This window comes from Rhinopithecus bieti, unplaced genomic scaffold, assembly GCF_001698545.2.
Source record: "Rhinopithecus bieti isolate Rb0 unplaced genomic scaffold, ASM169854v2 scaffold_6944, whole genome shotgun sequence".
NCBI lineage: Eukaryota > Metazoa > Chordata > Mammalia > Primates > Cercopithecidae > Rhinopithecus > Rhinopithecus bieti.
Window position 1 is genome coordinate 360,369 of NW_016805767.1, and position 19,112 is coordinate 379,480.

The window sequence follows — 19,112 nt, forward strand, 5'->3', positions numbered from 1 at the left end:
ATCTCACTCTGTCACTCAGGCTGAAGTGCAGTGGCATGCTCATAGCTCAATGCAGTCTTGAACTTCTGAACTTCTGGGCTCAAGCAATTCCCCCATCTCAGCCTTCTGAATAGCTAGGGCTACAGGTGCTTACTGCCACCCCCAGCTAATATTTTTTCATTCTTTGATGAAAAACAACTTTTTTCATCATCTAAGTTGCTCAGGCTGATATTGAACTTCTGGCTTTAAGTGATCCTCCCACTGTGGCCTCCCGAAGTGTTGGGATTGTAGGTGTGAACCACAGTGCCCAACCTGAACAAGTTTTTAACTCGGATAAAAGTGCCCTATTCTGGGGGGAAAAAAGAAAAGAAAAGTCACAAGGGACAATTATTAGCAAGGAAATAAAGTGAGAACCAGAATTTAAGGGAGAAGGGATAGGCTAACTCCTGTTTTGTGTAAATGGGTTTATGATCAGAACTGCCCTTATCTATAAAGCTGCTAACACCCAAGTCTTGAAGAGAAAAGATAAACACCAACTGCTAGTCTTTTGGTTATACAAGGCCTGGATTGCTTCCATCAATGATTTGTCCCTGAAATCAAGAATAAAATGGTAACATACATATACATATGATTGATTGACTGATAGACAGATATCTAAAGTAATGTTGACTTCTCAGTCAAGATAGGAAGATTGAAGTATCTGTCATTCCTATTACCCAGGGAAAAAGAATGTCATCCCAACTGGATTAATCTTAGTTAAGTCTAAATTTGAGTTTTTACTATAATTAGTTTCCAACGATTTGATCCTCTAACATAGCAAAGATAACTTAAAGGGGGAAATTCTAAGACAAAACGTATACATTTCAATAGACAAGTTTCATGAGACGAATCTCCAACTGCCCAAATTTGAAACCGATCCACAATGTAGAACCAAAACATCATATGCCTCACAATCCTATTTTGTAAAAATTCCCTTTTCGCTTTTCCTTACAGTGAGTTTTAAGTTCCTTAGGCTCTTTCCTCTCAATGTTATTTAACGGAATTCCATTGTTTAGCACAGAGCATGCTACTGATAACAAAAATCAGAACGATGAGAAGAAAACGTGCCCTCTTACTCTACAGCTGAGGAAAAGTAGACAATATTTTTGGTTAGAAACTTGTCCTGATAAAGAAGTAAATTGAAAATATTCACAAAACCATCAACTACCCCTCCCCCTAGTTGAGTGTGGAGGGAGACTTGTGTGAAAATGTATGATCCTATTCTGTTTTGTGTTTAACAAAGGAGTCTTTTAAGACATCCATACTTCAAAGATTATGTTAAGAGCTGTAAAACAACCTACAACCAGGGAGACTGTGTAATGTGTTATATGCTGGGATATTTTTGAGGGTGAAAGGGGCACCATTAATAATTACACAAGGCCAACAGGCATAAACTGGATAGTTTAGGACATACTAGAATGCCTAACCATTTTCTTCAATCCAAAACTCTATAATCCTAATTGGTTTTACTTCAAAATTGTTTGCTCTAATAATATTCAAATTGACATTTCTACTTCCTAAAAGGTATAAATATCTATGAGGTTCCTTTAAGTCAGAAGAGGAACTGAGGGACATCCTTCTCCCTTTATCTATAATAGGATAATAAAACTATGACTGTTTTGGATTCCCTGTTCAAAGAAAGGGTTTGAAAGTATGACTCACTGAGATTTGTAATTTAAATTCCAGGATGCCAGGCTTTAAATCAGATCTGAATAGCCTCAAATAAGATGGAAATCCACTGACAGTGGTGTCCTAAATCTGTAGAGCAAACCAACTGGATTAACCTCAACAGAAATTCCATTCTGAAAGGACCTCACAGATAACCCCTGTGATTGTTGTATTACTGGTCAAGGCACCAGTAAAATAAACCAAGACTGCCATGTACTGACAGTATCTGATACAAGACAGGAAAGACATGTATACTCTTTCAGTGACAATTAAGTAGGATTATTACATGAGTCTAGACGGTCTTACATTTTTCCCACCAACTTCAAGACCATTTAAACTTAACTATTTTAAATATTCTCCTACATCAAATCTAGGCAATTGGAACAAATATTTGCTTCCCCTCCTCACTCAGAAAAGCACAAAATTTGTTTCAGATTTTACTTCTAAATCGTACTGTATCTGACTGAGAAAGAGTCTTAAGAGTAAAAGACACAACAAATTAAATTGAGTGGTTTGATTTTGTATTCGATCATGTGGTTGGCTATTTAAGTTATAAATTCAAAGAAGTTAAGTGAATGGGAATAAAATTTAATTTTAATTTGTAAATGTGACATTTTGATTTAAAATGGCAGCCAAAAAAGTTTTAAAAGAACAGTCTATATTTAAGATATGTCATTGAAATTTCTTTCATTTTACAGATTAATGAAAACTCTTACATATGTAGAAACTGGCTATGTGACAATACTGAGTAAAAAAATACAGTTCATAAAATCCCAATTCTTATGGTTATCTAATTTGCAAATCCTATTTTAAGAATTTAAAATAAAAAATACCATCCAGCATTTTGTTAACTAGCATCTCTTTAACCCAGACAATGTTTGCAACTGACCTTTACAAGAATATTAAACATTTTTAGCTGGGTGCAGTGGCTCAATCCTGCAATCCCAGCACTTTGCGAGACTAGGCAGGCAGATTGCCTGAGGTTGGGAGTTCGAGACTAGCCTGGGTAACATGGCGAAACCCCGTCTCTACTAAAAATACAAAAATTATCTGGGCATAGTGGTGCACGCCTGTAATCCCAGCTACTCAGGAGGCTGAGGCATGAGAATTGCTTGAACCCAGGGGACGGAGGCTGTAGTGAGCTGAGATCGCGCCACTGAACTCCGGCTTGGGTGACAGAGTGAGACTCCATTACAAAACAAACAAAAAAAAACTTTAAAAAGTTTTTCAAAATGTATTATTATATTCAGTATAATTTTAGTCTTAAATGTATTATAATTTCAAAATTAACAAGCAAAGGGTCATGTATATAGCAAAATATCTATTAGCCAATTAAGACCATAAAAATTTTCTACTTTTGGCCAGGCACAGTGTTCACACCCATAATCCCAGCACTTTGGGGGGCCAAGGCGGGCTGATCACTTGAGGTCAGGAGTTCAAGAGCAGCCTGGCCAATATGGTGAAACCCTGCCTCTACTAAAAATACAAAAATTAGCCAGGTGTGGTGGCGGGCACCTGTAATCCCAGCTACCTGAAAGGCTGAGGCAGGAGAATCACTTGAACCCAGGAGGCGAAGGCTGCAGTGAGCCGAGATCAAGCCAATGCACTCCAGCCTGGGTGACAGAGCAAAACTGTCTCAAAAAAAAAAAAAAAAAAAAAAAAAAATTCTGCTTTTATTTAAAACATCACCAATAGCTCTTCCAGTATACAGGAGGTCAAAATATTGAATAATTTTAGTTTTACATATAGTTAATAATTTGGTATTCTAACTGTTCCTAGAAAATCAATATTGAAGTGAATCCAGGATTTTAATGAACTATAAGAGAGAATATGGAAAAAGACCAAAACACCAAACATGCATTGAAAAAATAGAAAACTTTCAAAGAAGGCTTTAAAGTATTATGAGAGTAGAGAAAAAGACACCCATCTATAAGAGTCTCATGATAGAATAATGTACATAATGGCCTTAACTATTCAGAGTAAACAAAAAGATAGTTAGTAAAACAAATATATGTAGATCAAAATTAAGGATTGATTTTTAAGCTCATTAGTTTCAAGCAAAGAAAATAATGGCAACCTTTTCCTGGAACAAATAGCCCAGTAGCTCTCGCTCTCTTACATCATAATTTATCTAAAACAGACAAAATAAAAGACAGAGAGAAAAAGACCCAGGATCACTCAACTGGTTAAAGTAGCTGAATTACTAAATAAAAAGTTACAAAAAATTTTAAAATTAACTTGTTAAAATACATTTATGCATTAATAGTAATTAAAACTTCAAATACAGTCTGCTTTTTGTCCATCAACTAAAAGAAAGCATTTCATTCAATTTTAGATTGTTTCAGGCTAACTTAATATTCTGTACTGGAAAACAAGACCCTAGAGAAATGAGGTGACTTTGCTCAATGTCGAAGAGTAAATCACTAAGGGTAAATACTAGAAACCGGGGCTTCTAGTTTTTATACTTCTTCAACTCTATATTCTCACTACAGAAATCTCATTTGATAATATAAATTATCACTGTATCATATAGAAGTCAACCTAAGAAATAAAATTTGTCTCTAGTTAGTCTTACTCCTTAAAATAGTCCTGACGAAAAAGGACTCAATAGTGATATTAACACAGATCTGATTTTTGAAGCTTCTAATATGAAAGGGAAGTATGAGAAGGAAATCTCTTAGATTCATAAGTACTTTTCTAAGAGGTTAATCTACCTTTCACTATCTTGTCAAAACTAAATTCATAAAATATTGCTCATTTCTAAATATAGGTTCAAATAGGCTGGCCGGGCAATGTGGCTCACACCTATAATCCCATGACTTTGGGAGGCCACGGCAGACAGATGGTCAGAGCCCAGGAGTTCGAGACCAGCCTAGCCAACATGATGAAACCACATCCCTACAAAAAAATACAAAAAAATTAGCCGGGCATGGTATCACACGCCTGTAGTCCCAGCTATTTGGAAGGCTAAGGTGGGAGCCCACGAGGCTGAGGCTGCAGTCAACAATGATCAGGCCACTGCACTCCAACCTGGGTGACAGAGTGAGACTTTGTCTCAAAAAAAAAAAAACCCCACAGAAATGGAAATAGGCAAGATATTATGTTTTAAAATTATAAACTTAACATCTAAATGCAGGAAGTAATACTTCTTAGTCAGAAGTGATACTTAGAATAAACAAACATTCACTGAAGTTCTAACTATTAAAATGGAGACATACTTCCAATACCAAAAAAAAAAAAATCATTTAGGTACACTCATACCTAGCAAAAATGTGCAATTCTAAGAACATACATTTTCAGTCAAATATTTCAAATACCTAAAAGCACTGTGGCATTTCTATTGACCTAATTTTTCTAAGATTAAAAAAAAAACACCACACCCTTACAAATAATGTTGGATTACCTTGTCCAGAACAAACTTAGTATTTCCCACTGAAGACAATGATAATGTGTAAGATCCGACAAGCGCGAAGTTGCTGGTTCGCACAGCATTGAGACCTCCTGGACTGGCCATGACTGTGAAGAACGAGGAAATTAAGTTTACTTCAGAATGACTTTTGTTAAGTATAAGTAACAATTCCTCACCCCACCCTGGTAGAAGAAAATTAAGCTGCCACAGAGAAAAAAAAAAAAAACTGCCTCATTTTCCTTCATCTTTAAATATGGGGAAAAAATCAACTTTTCCTAATGAACGACAACTATTAATTTAAGGGAGGTACAAGCACTCCTTAATAATTGGGATGGATGTGTTTTAAAGACATAGACCTAAAATGTATGCATAAAAGTAACTTCCTGACAAAAACCTTGGAAAAGACTTCAGTGCTAGTTACAATGCAGGGTGACAAAATCAGCAGCAGAAACTATCTCTGCACAGGTCTCTTAGTAACTCTCTTGTGCCACAGAGAAGAAAGACCAATAGCCTAAAGGAAGCAAGTGAAACCAGCTTCATCCTAATTCCTTTTGGAAAAAGGTAGGCCTAAAGTCATTCTAAAGAAGGCCTTTCCTGGCTTGGCGGCATTCTAGTTCCCAGTGAACTAGAAAGATGCATTTCTGACATGATACAATGCCAGTTATGATCAGTAAACCCAAAAGAAGTAAAATCTGCAGTATGGATAGCACAAAACAAATCTATACAACAATAGGAGTTGAGGTAAAGAGTAATGCTACCTGCTGCTAGAGCTGAATAACATGACTGGTGCCTCTATGGTGGTACCTAACAAAGGTGCAACCAAACTGCATGCTACTCTGGCCAGTAATCTTGTAACTAAGAAACCCACATAGAAAATATTATTCCAAAGGAGATCAAGGTAAACATTCATAAATCAAGATGGCCTATACATATGTAAATATGCAAGTGCTTAATTCCTTACCTTATTCTAAAGTTTCAAATAGTTCAAGATACACTCACCTGAAGAAGCAATGTTGCTTTTCTAAAAAAAACAGGTGTGAAAAAGAAACATAAGTTATTTCCCTTATTTGATACCAAGATTTAAATATGAATCACTCATCTCTTTTAACACAATAAGAACTACATTTCAGAAAACACTTTTCCTACATAAATTACAGAGATTTTCTCCCATTAGTACATGTTAAAATTTTCCACAGTGCTCAAGGTTCAGAAATGATTAACCAATTTAAAATTGTTATGTGTAAGATGAAGATTTCTCAAGGGAGCTCAATTTCTCAAAAATTCTACTTACTGTGGTTATAGATGTGAGGAGTCGCTTTGGAGTAATAGCCTAAAAGAAAATATAGCTTACTATATATATTTCTTATCAAACATTATGTCTCAGAATGTAAAACTATCCAACCTTGAGAAATTCCTACATAGAAAATAATTAATTCTTGGCCGGGTGCAGTGGCTCACGCCTGTAATCCCAACATGTTGGGAGGCTGAGGCGGGCGGATCATGAGGTCAAGAGATTGAGACCACCCTGGCTAACACAGTGAAACCCCCTCTGCTAAAATGTGACAAATTAGCTGGGTGTGGTGGCATGCACCTGTAGTTCCAGCTACGGGGAGGCTGAGGGCAGGAGAATCGGCTTTGAACCCAGGACGACCAGAGGTTGCAGTGGCCGAGATTGTGTCACTGCACTCTAGGCCTGGGCCAACAGTGAACGAGACTCCATTCCTCAAAAAAAAAAAAACAAAAAAAAAAAAAAAAAAAAGAATTAATTTCTTAAATATGAATATACTTATACTTGAGTCCTTGAGTAATTAATTCTTAAATATGAATACATTACACTTGAGTCCCTGATAAGACTTTCTTTTGCTGTCAGTCCTTTTTTGTTAGAGCTAAAGAGAAAAGTTTTAAAATGATGACATAAGAAACGAAGAAAAGAACACAGCCTGGGAAGGCTGGAAAGCAACCTTGTGCCTGTAAAGTGACAGCATAATTCCTAAGTACTAGTTTAGAGAACACAGAGAGAAGAGAGCTCAGGGCAAAGTCTTGAGAAAAGTTTTAAGCAGTTATAAAAGTTGCCAAGTAAATGTAGAGAAAATAGAATTATCTAGCCCAAGTGTATCAGGAACTCATACTGAGAATCATGATCACTCACAGTTTATTTTCAGTATTCATACCTATTTAACATAGTAATTACAAATTGGAACGTGAAACTGATCCAAAAACTTCATAATCATTAAAAGTTGTACATAAATTAAAACTGGTATGATGACATCTACTACTTCTGATGAAAATATTTTTACTGGGTTTCTTTAATTCTCACCTTGGACTTGGATGTTTTTTTCTTCTTATCAAGGCCTGAGGGATCTTTCTTTTGCACCTACACACAAACCCAAAACATAATTAATTTGTAATCTGACACTGTTAAGAAAACTATACTCTTCATTATTTTAGAAGGCTTATCAGCTTACCAAGCTGTAAACTTCAATATTTATTTCAAAGTCATTGGATACATCTTGCCTGGAAAAATAAAGCATTAAATCAAACCTTGAGAGAAAACCTCAATCACACCATTAAAAATGATGCTACAAATACTCTTACAAGACTCTGAGAGTAAAGGTATCTACTATGTCTATGTCTTTAAAGACAGTAAAAACTGTTAAGAAGTCTATTTTTTTCCTATAATGCAAGTCCAAAATATTTTCCTCAGTATTTTATAACTCACAATCTTCAATAATAATAGTAATTATTTTCAAACTGCACTTTGACTCTTATTTAAAATAAATGTTTCACTAAATATAAATGTATTTTCATTAAGACTGAATGTTTAGTTCATTATGAGATTTAAGGCATATGTTAAAAATCTATGGTCCAGGTTTAATATATGTATCATTTCAAAATATGCAATACCTACAGTCACATGGAAAAAAGATGCTACTCAACAAAAGAAAAGATAGACACATATGAGTTAAAGCAACAAATTTAAAGATGGGTTATCTGTCAATATAAAAAGAACGTGCATAATGCATTTCAAAGATTATAAACGCCACCTGAATGCTTTAGACTATATCAACTCTACAAAAAGAAAAATGCGTTTGAATCATCAAAACCCTGATTCACTTACAGAGTAAATGTAGTAGTGAATGTCAGAGCATCACCGTTAAGAGAGTTTGAAGTACTTGCTAATGGTGTGGCTACCATATTTTCAGCTCCTGCTTTTAGTATAATTAAGTAATAGTAATTTGCTGCATCTGCAAGAAGTAATCACATTACACAATAAGCACAAGCAAAATCAGATTTAGCTAATCAGCATTCTGGAATACTAAAGAAATAAAGGAATACTGAACTGATTTATATACAGTTTATTTTTTAAATTACTAAAATCAACTTTCCAGACACAGAAAGCTAAATAAGACTTAAGTAGGCAGTATAATCCTGAAATAAGCATCATCAAAGTCTCTCCTTATTATGTAAATTGAAATAATTTCACTCCACATTCCTCAATTTCTGCTGATTTTGAATTTTACCTAATGACCCTTAATTCTTAACTAATAGTATATATCTCAAAAGGGCAAATTATGGTTTGTTATTTCAAAACTGAGATTAAAACACTATATTTCTATAAAAGTTACTCAGAGATAAATTATAATAAAAACATAAACTATTTCTTCACTATTTGTCATTAATAACCACGTACCTCAAGACGCATACTAAATTACCAATAAATTTCTGGCCACATCCCATTAAAATCAGATAACAGCAAGAATTAGAACCTAAGTTACCTTATTCCTACAAAAATGCTCAAGCCTTTCTCTCTGTTTACTTTCCCTATGCCTGAAATTTATTTCTCACCTGTGTCTAGCCCTCCTTCCCTTCAAAAGAATGTTCCACACAAATAAAATTTTAAAAGAACTATAAAACCATATCCCACATTTAATAAAACTTTATATTCAAACTTTGAGTAAGAGCAATGCCCATTATTGTGTAGATTGGTATCCCCATATATGTCTGAAGCTTTCCCTTAGTTATTTTTATTAAATCTTGATAAAAGGACCTAAAGGCCAAAGATACAAACTTTGCATTGTTATGCATGATTTACTTGTTTCTATCCTGTACAATTCAATCTAGGTGAGGTTCATAATTTAACACACAATCTAGAAAAATCACCACCATACCTGGTTTCTGAATCGTACTGCAGACAAAATCTGCTTTTAGAGGCAAGCGGATTTCTGACAAAGTAACTGATCCTTTGGATGGCATAAATTCACTTTGGGATACAGGACTAGCCTTATTCTTCCTCTGAGGTCCTTCGTTCTTCAATTTATTCAATTCGTCAATCAAAAGTGTTCTCTTCTCAGCTATGTGAAACATGCAATATTCCAAATATTAAAACTGTAACTGTTTCTAATGAGAGCAAATTCAAAAAAGTGTACTGATGTGGAAACTGTACATAACACATAAAGACAAAATCAGTAACACTATCTTTATAAAACAGATGATAGGTGGATGGGGAAAACCTTGATTGCTCATCTATTTACCAAGTCCTTATGATTTAATAAATCAACTTTCAGCTAGTTTTCATGTGTGGTCCAACCCAACATGCCCCATCATCACCACATATATGCACACAGCAAAATTCACAGTTGTTTTAGCTATTTATTGATAACGGAAGGGAGGGGGAGACAGAGAGAGAAGAGAATGTATGTGTACATGTGTATATATAGAGATTCATTCATTCACCCATTCATTCATTCAATCTGCACAACTGCATTTCTTCAAATGCATTTCAGTTGCTTTTACCTTTCATGCAAACTACAATTTGTTTTACATAGAGTTCTTAAACCTTATAAAAACAAGAACAAAAAATAGATCCACTGGAACAGATGACTAGGAAAAGCCCTTTCTCTAAACTTAAAGATTTCTAAATATCAAAATGAGTTTTCCCTGGTTAGAAATTTGTTGGAGTTCTTTCAAGTACATCACACATACTTGCAATTAGAAGAAGTCTTTCTGCTTCAGCTTCTTCTAGGGATCCTTTTCCATGCTCTTCATCAACACAGCAGTTAAGAGCCTGGCTAGCTTGATAGATCACTGTCTGTTGCATATTTATTTCATTATTGAGTTCCTAGGAAAACCAATGAGAGGAGAAAAAATATACATATTTTAAACCATTATTTTCACTTTAAACTTTAATTCTGACTAACTTGATTGGATAGTTTCTAGAATTTCCAGACGATAAAGTCAAAATGTTAGTTTCACTGCTCAAGTTTCTACACTATGCACCAAAAACATTTAGCATGTTATAATAATTAAGCTATAAATATTATTCCTTATGAAAAAACTTCCAATTCATATTTATTAAAGTTAAAATTGGGGTTATGTCCAACAACATAGAAATTTATAAAGTATTTGATTCATTTTATTTACATTACAATTACGCTTTTTAAATATGCTTCCTTAGGGCCAGGCATGGTGGCTCACACCTGTAATCCCAGCACTTTGGGAGTCCAAAGCACAAGAATCACTTGAGCCCAGGAGTGTGAGATCAGTCTGGACAACACGGTGACACTCCATCTCTATTTTCTTTCATAATTAAAATTTTTTAAAAAGCCAGGCATGCTGGCTCATGCCTATAATCCTAGCACTTTGGGAGGCTGAGGTGGGTGGATCACCTAAGGTCAAGAGTTCGAGTCTGGCCTGACCAACATAGTGAAACCCCATTTCTACTAAAAATACAAAAATTAGCCGGGTGTGGGGTGCATGGCTGTAATCCCAGCTACTTGGGAGGCTGAGGCAGGAGAATTGCTTGAACCCAGGAGGCAGAGGTTGCAGTCAGCCAAGATCGCGCCATTATAATCCAACATGGGCAACAAAGAGCAAAGCGGTGTCTCAAAAAAAAAATGCTCCTTAGCACAAAAAAACCTTGAAGTGCATAACAAATTTCCCACTACATCATTACCCAATTAAGAGTTATACTTTAAGGATATTTATGAAAAACCTGTTTAAAAATAAATATTTCAGCAATATCAAAGAAGTTTCCAACTTTTCAAAATGAGTACCTTTCCAAAAATAAATTGAATTCAAATGTGATTTACTGAGCTTCTATGCATCAGACACTATTCTGGCCACTCAGGGTTCAGAGATGAGTAAGGCTGGGCCCTTGTCCTCACAAAGCTCACAGCCTAGTACAAGAAACATTCCAAATCCCCTTTCCACAGAAGTACATACCTGCATTTTCTGTTTGATATTAACTTGACAAGGAAAGGCATTATTTTTTTCATCCAGTTTTGAAGTAACATCTTCCTTCCGAACAATCACCTGCTTTATTGACGGACGTTCTGTTTCTTTGAATCTTTGAGATCTATATGCATCAATGCTTCAGGAGGTAAGTTACATTCTATTAGAAATCCAGCAACACACTGAGCACTATCCTTTATTGAATATATCAGCAGAATTTGACACTGATATTGAACATGTCAGCAGAACATTTCACAACAGAATGGAACTCTCATTTGGTGAAAGAGAGGCTAATAAAAGTTATTCCAAACTTTTATACAGATGAATTATTAATAACATTATAATTATAAATTATAACACAACTTATGTCCATCTAAACCATGACCTTTAGTGAGTGAATGCCTTCCAGAAATGTTCTTACCTGTAAAGAAGATCACGATCTTCAGAACCAAGGCTATCACCAGATTCAGCCCGAGGGACACGAGTTCTTTGGAATTTTCCTGGTTTTGGACTTTCATCACTTCTGCTGGTGTCTTTCAATTCCAGTCTAGGTGTGGACACTAAACTCTGTGGGAAAACACATCAGATATTAGTGGATTTTATGGATAAATAACATTGATCCTAAATGATAATTCATTTTATTGTGTGAAAAAAAAATAAATGAATTCTCCATTAAGAAAAAACTCCAGTAAGTTGATTGATTAAGCATAAAAACAAAGCAAACTAAGTTCCTAACACATAAAAGAATAAATAAAACTACAAAGACAGCTGAAACTTAGACTTAAAAAAAAAAAAAATTCTAGTTGAATCAATTCCCAGAGTTGCAGTTATTCAATTGAGGGTGAAAGCTAATAACAGTAGTTAGATGAAAATAAATGTTAGTTATATGTGTTCGGAGCTAAATACTGATATACTAACACAACAATGTTCACATCAACTCCACAATATAGGTATTATGAATAACCTCATTTAACAGAAGAGGAAATGGTGGCATAGAGAGGTTAAATAACCTGACCAATAAACAGTCAGTAAATGGCAGAGCCAAAAGCTGAGCCCAAATGTGGCCTTTTAAGCCATGTTACTATCTGGATTTCATCTAAGGTCAAAAGGAAACCACTCAAGAGTTTTAAGGTTTCTTTTAAGAGAACTGACAAGAGGTTTGCAAAACCCCCTTGGCTACAGAGCCAAATGCCCATCTGTCAACAAGAGAAAGGGGAGATATGAAACTACTTAGTTTACTTATGTCCTGGGCCTGTTTAGTTAGCCTTCTCTTACCTCTGGACTTACCACACCAACTGTTTGTGCCAACGGTGCAAGTAAAGACATTGAGGAGATATTTAGTGCATCTTCCTGTTCTTCGCTGCTTTCTGCTAATGCTTGATCCATCTCCTCTTGGCTCTTCTCCACATCTAGTTCACCTTCCTCTAGGACATCACTGAAGATGTCATTAATTACTTTTGAACTATTGATATCATCATCATTATCCACACTCATCTCAATTTCACGTATCACGTCTGAAAAATATTTCAATAGGTGGATACTGTGACTCAGACATTTAAGAATTAAAGGCATAACAAAGAAAATTTAATATTTGTATTCTTACTAAATAGGAAAAATGCCTTAAAAAAGCACCTCCTAAAAAGAAAAATAAGCAAATACTACTAATAAATGAAACCAAGATAATCTTCAGTTTCAATAACACTGTCTAAGAAATGAATATTGGTAATCCCAGCACTTTGGGAGGCCAAGGCGGGCAGATCAACTGAAGTCAGGAGTTCGAGACAAGTCTGGCCAACATGGCGAAACCCCATCTCTACTAAAAATACAAAAAAAAATTAGCCAGGCATGGTGATAAGTGTCTGTAATCCCAGCTACTCAGGAAGCTGAGACAGGAGAATTATTTGAACACAGGAGGCAGAGGTTGCAGTGAGCCCAGATAGTGCCATTGCACTCTAGCCTGAGTGACAAGAGCGAAACTCTGTCTCAGGAAAAAAAAGAAAAAAAAAGAAATGAATATTGGGTCTATCAAAACTGATTTAATACTTTGTGTTTAAGTAAGAGCATTAAGAACTCAAATGTAGAATAATAGCCAAAGACTTCAGACTTTCAAAAAATATTCTCTCAAATGACTTTTTCTATTGTTGAGAGCTACCCTTTCACACAGCAGTCAATAATAGGAAAATATTAATGTCACTTAGGGCAGGGTTCGATAATAACCTTCAGGGCGCTAACACCTTGTGGTATTATGATATATACTGGTTTTTGTCCATGATTCCTCGTTCATAACGGCCATATCCCTGGTTACTGTCTTTCATTATAATGTTGGGTGTGTTAGGCCTCATAGGAAACAGAACTCTCCTGCCCTCCTTTTACCTGCCCCAAGGCAGGTCTCTAATCATCTCCCATCTTTCTCGCTGTGGTTCTTAAGAAGACCCCCCACTCCCCACCAGAGAAGATCCACCCTCATACCCTGGGGGAGGGAATGCTGGCTTTATGAAGCTTCCAGTGAAAACAAAGAGAACTGGGTTCAGGGAGCTTCTGGATAACTGAACAAGTGGAGGTTCCTGGAGGGTGGTACCCAGGGAAGGCAATGGAAGCTCCCTGCCCCTTTCCCTATACCTCACCCATATCCTTTATAATAAAGCAGTAAACATAGTATTTCCCAGAGTTCTGTGAGCCAATTAATCAAAGCTAAAGAGGGGGGTCACAGAAACCTCAGCTTGAAGCTGGTCGGTTAGAAGTTTAAGAGGCCTGGGCCAGGTGTGGTGGCTCATGCCTGTAATCCCAGCACTTTGGGAGGACAAGGCAGGTGGATCACGAGGTCAGGAGTTCGAGACCAGCCTGGCCAATATGGTGAAACCCCGTCTCTACTAAAAATACAAAAATTAGCCAGGTTTGGGGGTGCGCGCCTGTAGTCCCAGGAGGCTGAGGCAGGAGAATCGCTTGAACCTGGGAGGTGGAGGTTGCAGTAAGCCGAGATCATGCCACTGTACTCTAGCCTGGGTGATGGAGTGAGACTCTGTCTTAAAAAAAAAAAAAAAAAAAAAAGTTTGAGAGGCCTGGACTTGCAACTAGTATCTGAAGGAGAGGAGGCAGTCTTGGTGACTGAGTCCCCAACCTGTGGAATCTGACACTACCTCCATGTAGCTAGTGTCAGAATTGAGTTGAATTGAACTGGTCACAAAAGTCTTCTGTGTTGATGATTGTTGTGGTGGTGTGAAAACAGAGGAAAACACGGTCCCAGAGAGTTTTTCCCTGAAACACCCCTCTACCAGTACAGACTGTGGGAGTGCAGCACCTTTCCTATCTCTGTGAAAGTCAGTGAGGGTCTTAACCACACTTTCACAGATGCCTGTGAGCTAGCAGTAACTGTTAACAGTACCACATCTTGGTAGAAGCTACAGTATATTCTGATTTAATTAAAAAAACAGAGACACTCTCAATTTGAATATGTGCTTCTATAGTATGTGCAAAGTTAATAATAAATAAAAAATAAAAACCAACCAATTTTCTGCTCAACCTTTGGGTCTGATGTTACTTTTAAGGATTTGTCCTCTTCTAAAAACAATGTTATTTTCAAAGGGCTAGATTTCGTCATTTTGCATTCAGTGAAACCTAAAAATGTTTAAGAAAGACCACATTAATATATATATAAGAACCTATAATTTTCTAGTTAAGGAATCTTGTGTGTCTTTTTTTCTGATTATAAAACTATGCATTTGTTTTAAAATATTCAAACCCAGAAATGTATAGAAACACCCTTCCCTGAACACCTGTCCTCTCTTAACCCATTTATGCCAGAGGTTGCAAATTTTTTTTGTGAAAAATCAGACCTCGGTGACAACCTTGAGCAGTAGGATATAAGTAACTCCCACAAGCTTAGCGTTCCAACAACAGAACACTGGGCATAAATGCGTTAACTTTTCCCCCATCGAGAGAGAAATGGGACAGCAATATTACCAGGTTATTGTTTGTTTTTCCAGTTTCCCCCCAGGTATGCATATTCCATTTTGTTTCGTTCTGTTATCATACCATACATACTACTCTGCAATTTGTTTTTTACTTTAAAAACAAAGTGTCAGGCCAGGCACGGTGGCTCAAGCCTGTAATCCCAGCACTTTGGGAGGCTGAGGCAGGGAGATCACGAGGTCAGCAGATTGAGACCATCCTGGCTAACAGTGAAACCCCGTCTCTACTAAAAATACAAAAAGAAATTAGCCAGGCATGGGGGCGGGTGCCTGTAGTCCCAGCTACTCAGGAGGCTGAGGCAGGAGAATGGAGTGAACCCGGGAGATGGAGCTTGCAGTGAGCTGAGATCGCACCACTGCACTCAAGCCTGGGCGACAGAGCAAGATTCCATCTCAAAAAAAAAACAAAAAGAAAACAAAGTGTCAGTAAAATTCCTCAAAAACTAGGAATAGAAGGAAGGTACACAACATAACAAAGGCCATATATGAAAAGCCCTCAGCTAACATTATACTCAACAGCGAAGGATTAAAAGCTTTTCCTCTAAGATGAGGAACAAGACAAAGATGACTGTTTTAATGACTTCTATTCAACACAGCATTCAAAGTCCCAGCCAGAGCAATTATGCAAGAAAATAAAAGGCACCTGAATTAGAAAGGAAGAAGTAAAATTATCTCTATTCACAGATCACATGATCATATATGTAGAAAACCCTGGGCTGAGTGCAGTGGCTCACCCCTATAATCCCAGTACTTTGGGAGGCCGAGGCAAGCGGATCACGAGGTCAGGAGTTTCAGACCAGCCTGGCCGACATGGTGAAACCCCATCTGTACTAAAAATACAAAAATTAGCTGGGCGTGGTGGCGGGCGCCTGTAATCCCAGCTACTCGGGAGGCTGAGGCAGGAGAATCGTTTGAACCCAGGAGGCGGGGTTTTCAGTGAGCTGAGATTGCACCATTGCACTCCAGCGTGAGTGACAGGGCAAGACTCCATCTCAAAGAAAAACAAAAAAAGAAAGAAAACCCTAAAAATTCCCCAAAAAACCGCTGAACAAATCTAGCAAAGTTACAGAATACAAAATCAACACACAAAAATCATTTGAGTTTCTACATACTAACCATGAACAATCTAGAAACACTGACCTGTAGGTTCTGTACTGGAATTTTTGGCTGGTGTCTGGTTTTCTGTCACCTTTTCTGTTACTGGAAGTGACTGAGTTTTTGAAACACCTTGGTGTTTTTTGAGGGGAGTGCTCTGACAGTGAGTTTCCTGCAAAAAGCAAATGAAAAAGTAAATTTCATTTCTCAAAACTATAGATTTTATTTCTACGTTATTAAATGAAACAAGATTATTATTAAATATTATTCTGTATAAGTTTCCTTAGAACAAAAGAAACAGTGTGTGTGAATAGGCCCAGTCTTTTTTATAACACAACAAGCCCTCAGTGCTAGTTCACATTCTTGGTAATTCTCAGTATGTAAAATCTCTTTTGGAGACGAGGTGGCAAGAAAGAACAAAAATTCACATCAGGGCTCAGTTTTAGATAAGCCAATAAAAGTGAAAGCCTCTCCATGAAGTCTGGGTATTTGGTAAAATAAAATAAAATAACAACAACAAAAAAGTGAAAGCCATACAAAGGGAAAAACACCCACCCTTATGTCACCCCTTATTTAAACCCACACCTATAACATCTGCGACAGCTCCTACACATCAGGATTCCATTTAACTATCAGTTACCCAGAGGGCAAGAGCAAGAGAAAACAAGGACAAAAACAGATCAGAAGGTAACAAAAGAAGAGAAGAAAACATTCCCTCATCTGAGTCTTTTTATTCATTAGCAAGGTTATTTAACAGGAACATTCACTATTCTGTTTTGCATGTTTAAAGACTTTATATTGTTGTACAGATTATTTCATCAAAGAAATAAAAGATTTTATGAATAAAGTCATAGTAGAAATCACCAAATAAGAGTAAAGATAAAGGCAGCTAATACTTACACAGAGCTCAATATGTGCCAGCCACCTTTCTAAGCACCTTATATCTATTGCCTCACTTAATCTTCCCAATAACCCTCTATGTTAGGTACTAGTATCTCCATTTTACAGATGAGAGAGCTAAGACACAAAAAAGTTAAGTATCTTGCACAGGCAGTTAGTGACTGGCAGAGCCAGTACATAAACCCAGGTACTCTTGTTCCAGGGATAGTTCCAGACTTTATTGTCTCTCAAGTTAGAAGCAGCTTTGGATGTGTAAAAGCAATGTAATTAGCGTGAAGATGAGTGGATTAAAAAAATACACAAAAATTTTTAAAAAACACTGAAAGCATAGTAAATTATCAAATGGTTCCACTACAAAATGTATGGTCTCATATCTCAACTAAGTCTCAACGCTACCCCCTATTCTTCCTATGTCTGAGTCAGCTCTCTCTTCTTTCCTCCACAGTATTTCCCTGTCACCTTCCCTTACCTAAGGATGAATGAAACAGGAGGTTTCAGCAGAAAGTCCATCAGTTTTTGCTCTCATAGCTCTGAGACTACCAGCACACCTACATGCTACTTTCCTTTCCTTTTCATCACACAGGAGATTGTCCTCATCAGTTCTGTTCCCTTCACTGTGCTGAGTTCATCCATTCTCACCTCATCCCATTATCACCCCTTATCCCATCACACAAATTGACCTAGGTCTTAGAAAGGACAAAACACATACAAACCATACTTTTCTTCATCTCTTCTAGCCACTACCTCCTTTCTCCCCTCCATTAGGACCAAACTTCTAAGAAATGCCTGCACTCATTGGCCCTGCTCCTCATGCCCATTCCCTCCTCCACCCAGCACCACCTGCATGCCACCTTCATCTCTTCACTAACACTGCTCTTTGCCATGTTACAGCAAACTTCTTACTTCAAAACCTAGTGGATTTGGCTTAACCCACATTTGAAACATGACAATACCAACCACTCCTTCCTTCTCAAAAGTTTTCTTTCTTTCCTTGACTTTATTTCTCTTTTTTTTGAGACGGAGTCTCACGCTATCGCCTGGGCTGGAGTGCAGTGGTGCAATCTCGGCTCACTGAAACCTCCGTCTCCTGTGTTCAAGGGATTCTCTCATCTCAGTCTCCTGAGTAGCTGGGATTACAGGCACCCGCCACCATGCCTGGCTAATTTTTTTTGTATTTTTAGTAGAGACGGGTTTTTACCATGTTGGCCGGGCTGGTCTCAAACTCCTGACTTCAAGTGATCCACCTGCCTCAGCCTCCCAAAGTGCTGGGATTACAGGCATGAGCCACCGCACCCAGCCCCTTGACTTTAAAAACACTGCCTTCAACTGCATTTTCCTCCTAGCTCTTATATGTGTAACTTTCTGGGAGAATTTCACAGGTTTATTGGGAATTATTTAGTACAAAATAGTTTAAGAACCCTGCTCTATACTTTCTAGAGACACAGGCGGAAAGCCATGAGAATATGATATGCTGGCAACCAGGTGAAGAAGGCGCTCCCAATAGAAGAGTGATCGACAACATCAAATGCTACTAATCAACTGAAAAGTGATTAGTAGGTGAAGATCACTGACAAATGTGATAAGGATATTGACTCTGTGGAAGGAGTGATGGCAAAGCTTAAGCAGAGAGTTCTAGAGAAAAAGAGGAAACCTGAAAGCAACAAGTAGGAATAACTTGTAGGAGAGTCTGCATGAAAAGGAGGCAAAGAAAAGGAGGGGAACAGGGTCACGAGAGTTGTTTTTGTTTTCAGATGGCAGATAATAGCTTGTTATATGCTGATGGGAAGGATCAGCAAGCATATTTCTTCCTTCCTTCAAATACA

General features: G+C 37.1%; 1 protein-coding gene across 3 annotated transcripts in view; it reads right to left on the minus strand.

The window, feature by feature from the left end:
* Positions 1-19,112, minus strand: part of ANLN (anillin, actin binding protein) — a 68,086-nt gene that overhangs the window by 25,179 nt on the left and 23,795 nt on the right. Inside the window, exons 8-21 of one of the 3 annotated variants that reach the window (XM_017873703.1) lie at positions 16,435-16,561; positions 14,831-14,941; positions 12,602-12,840; positions 11,748-11,893; positions 11,318-11,465; positions 10,079-10,214; positions 9,265-9,447; positions 8,214-8,340; positions 7,561-7,609; positions 7,413-7,469; positions 6,387-6,425; positions 6,095-6,116; positions 5,090-5,202; positions 3,764-3,817 (exon numbers count right to left, since the gene is read on the minus strand). In XM_017873703.1, the coding sequence (XP_017729192.1) occupies positions 3,764-3,817; positions 5,090-5,202; positions 6,095-6,116; positions 6,387-6,425; positions 7,413-7,469; positions 7,561-7,609; positions 8,214-8,340; positions 9,265-9,447; positions 10,079-10,214; positions 11,318-11,465; positions 11,748-11,893; positions 12,602-12,840; positions 14,831-14,941; positions 16,435-16,561 (1,551 nt within the window). The remainder of the gene's footprint in view (positions 1-3,763; positions 3,818-5,089; positions 5,203-6,094; positions 6,117-6,386; positions 6,426-7,412; positions 7,470-7,560; positions 7,610-8,213; positions 8,341-9,264; positions 9,448-10,078; positions 10,215-11,317; positions 11,466-11,747; positions 11,894-12,601; positions 12,841-14,830; positions 14,942-16,434; positions 16,562-19,112) is intronic. The other 2 variants (XM_017873704.1, XM_017873705.1) reach the window with 2 other exon arrangements.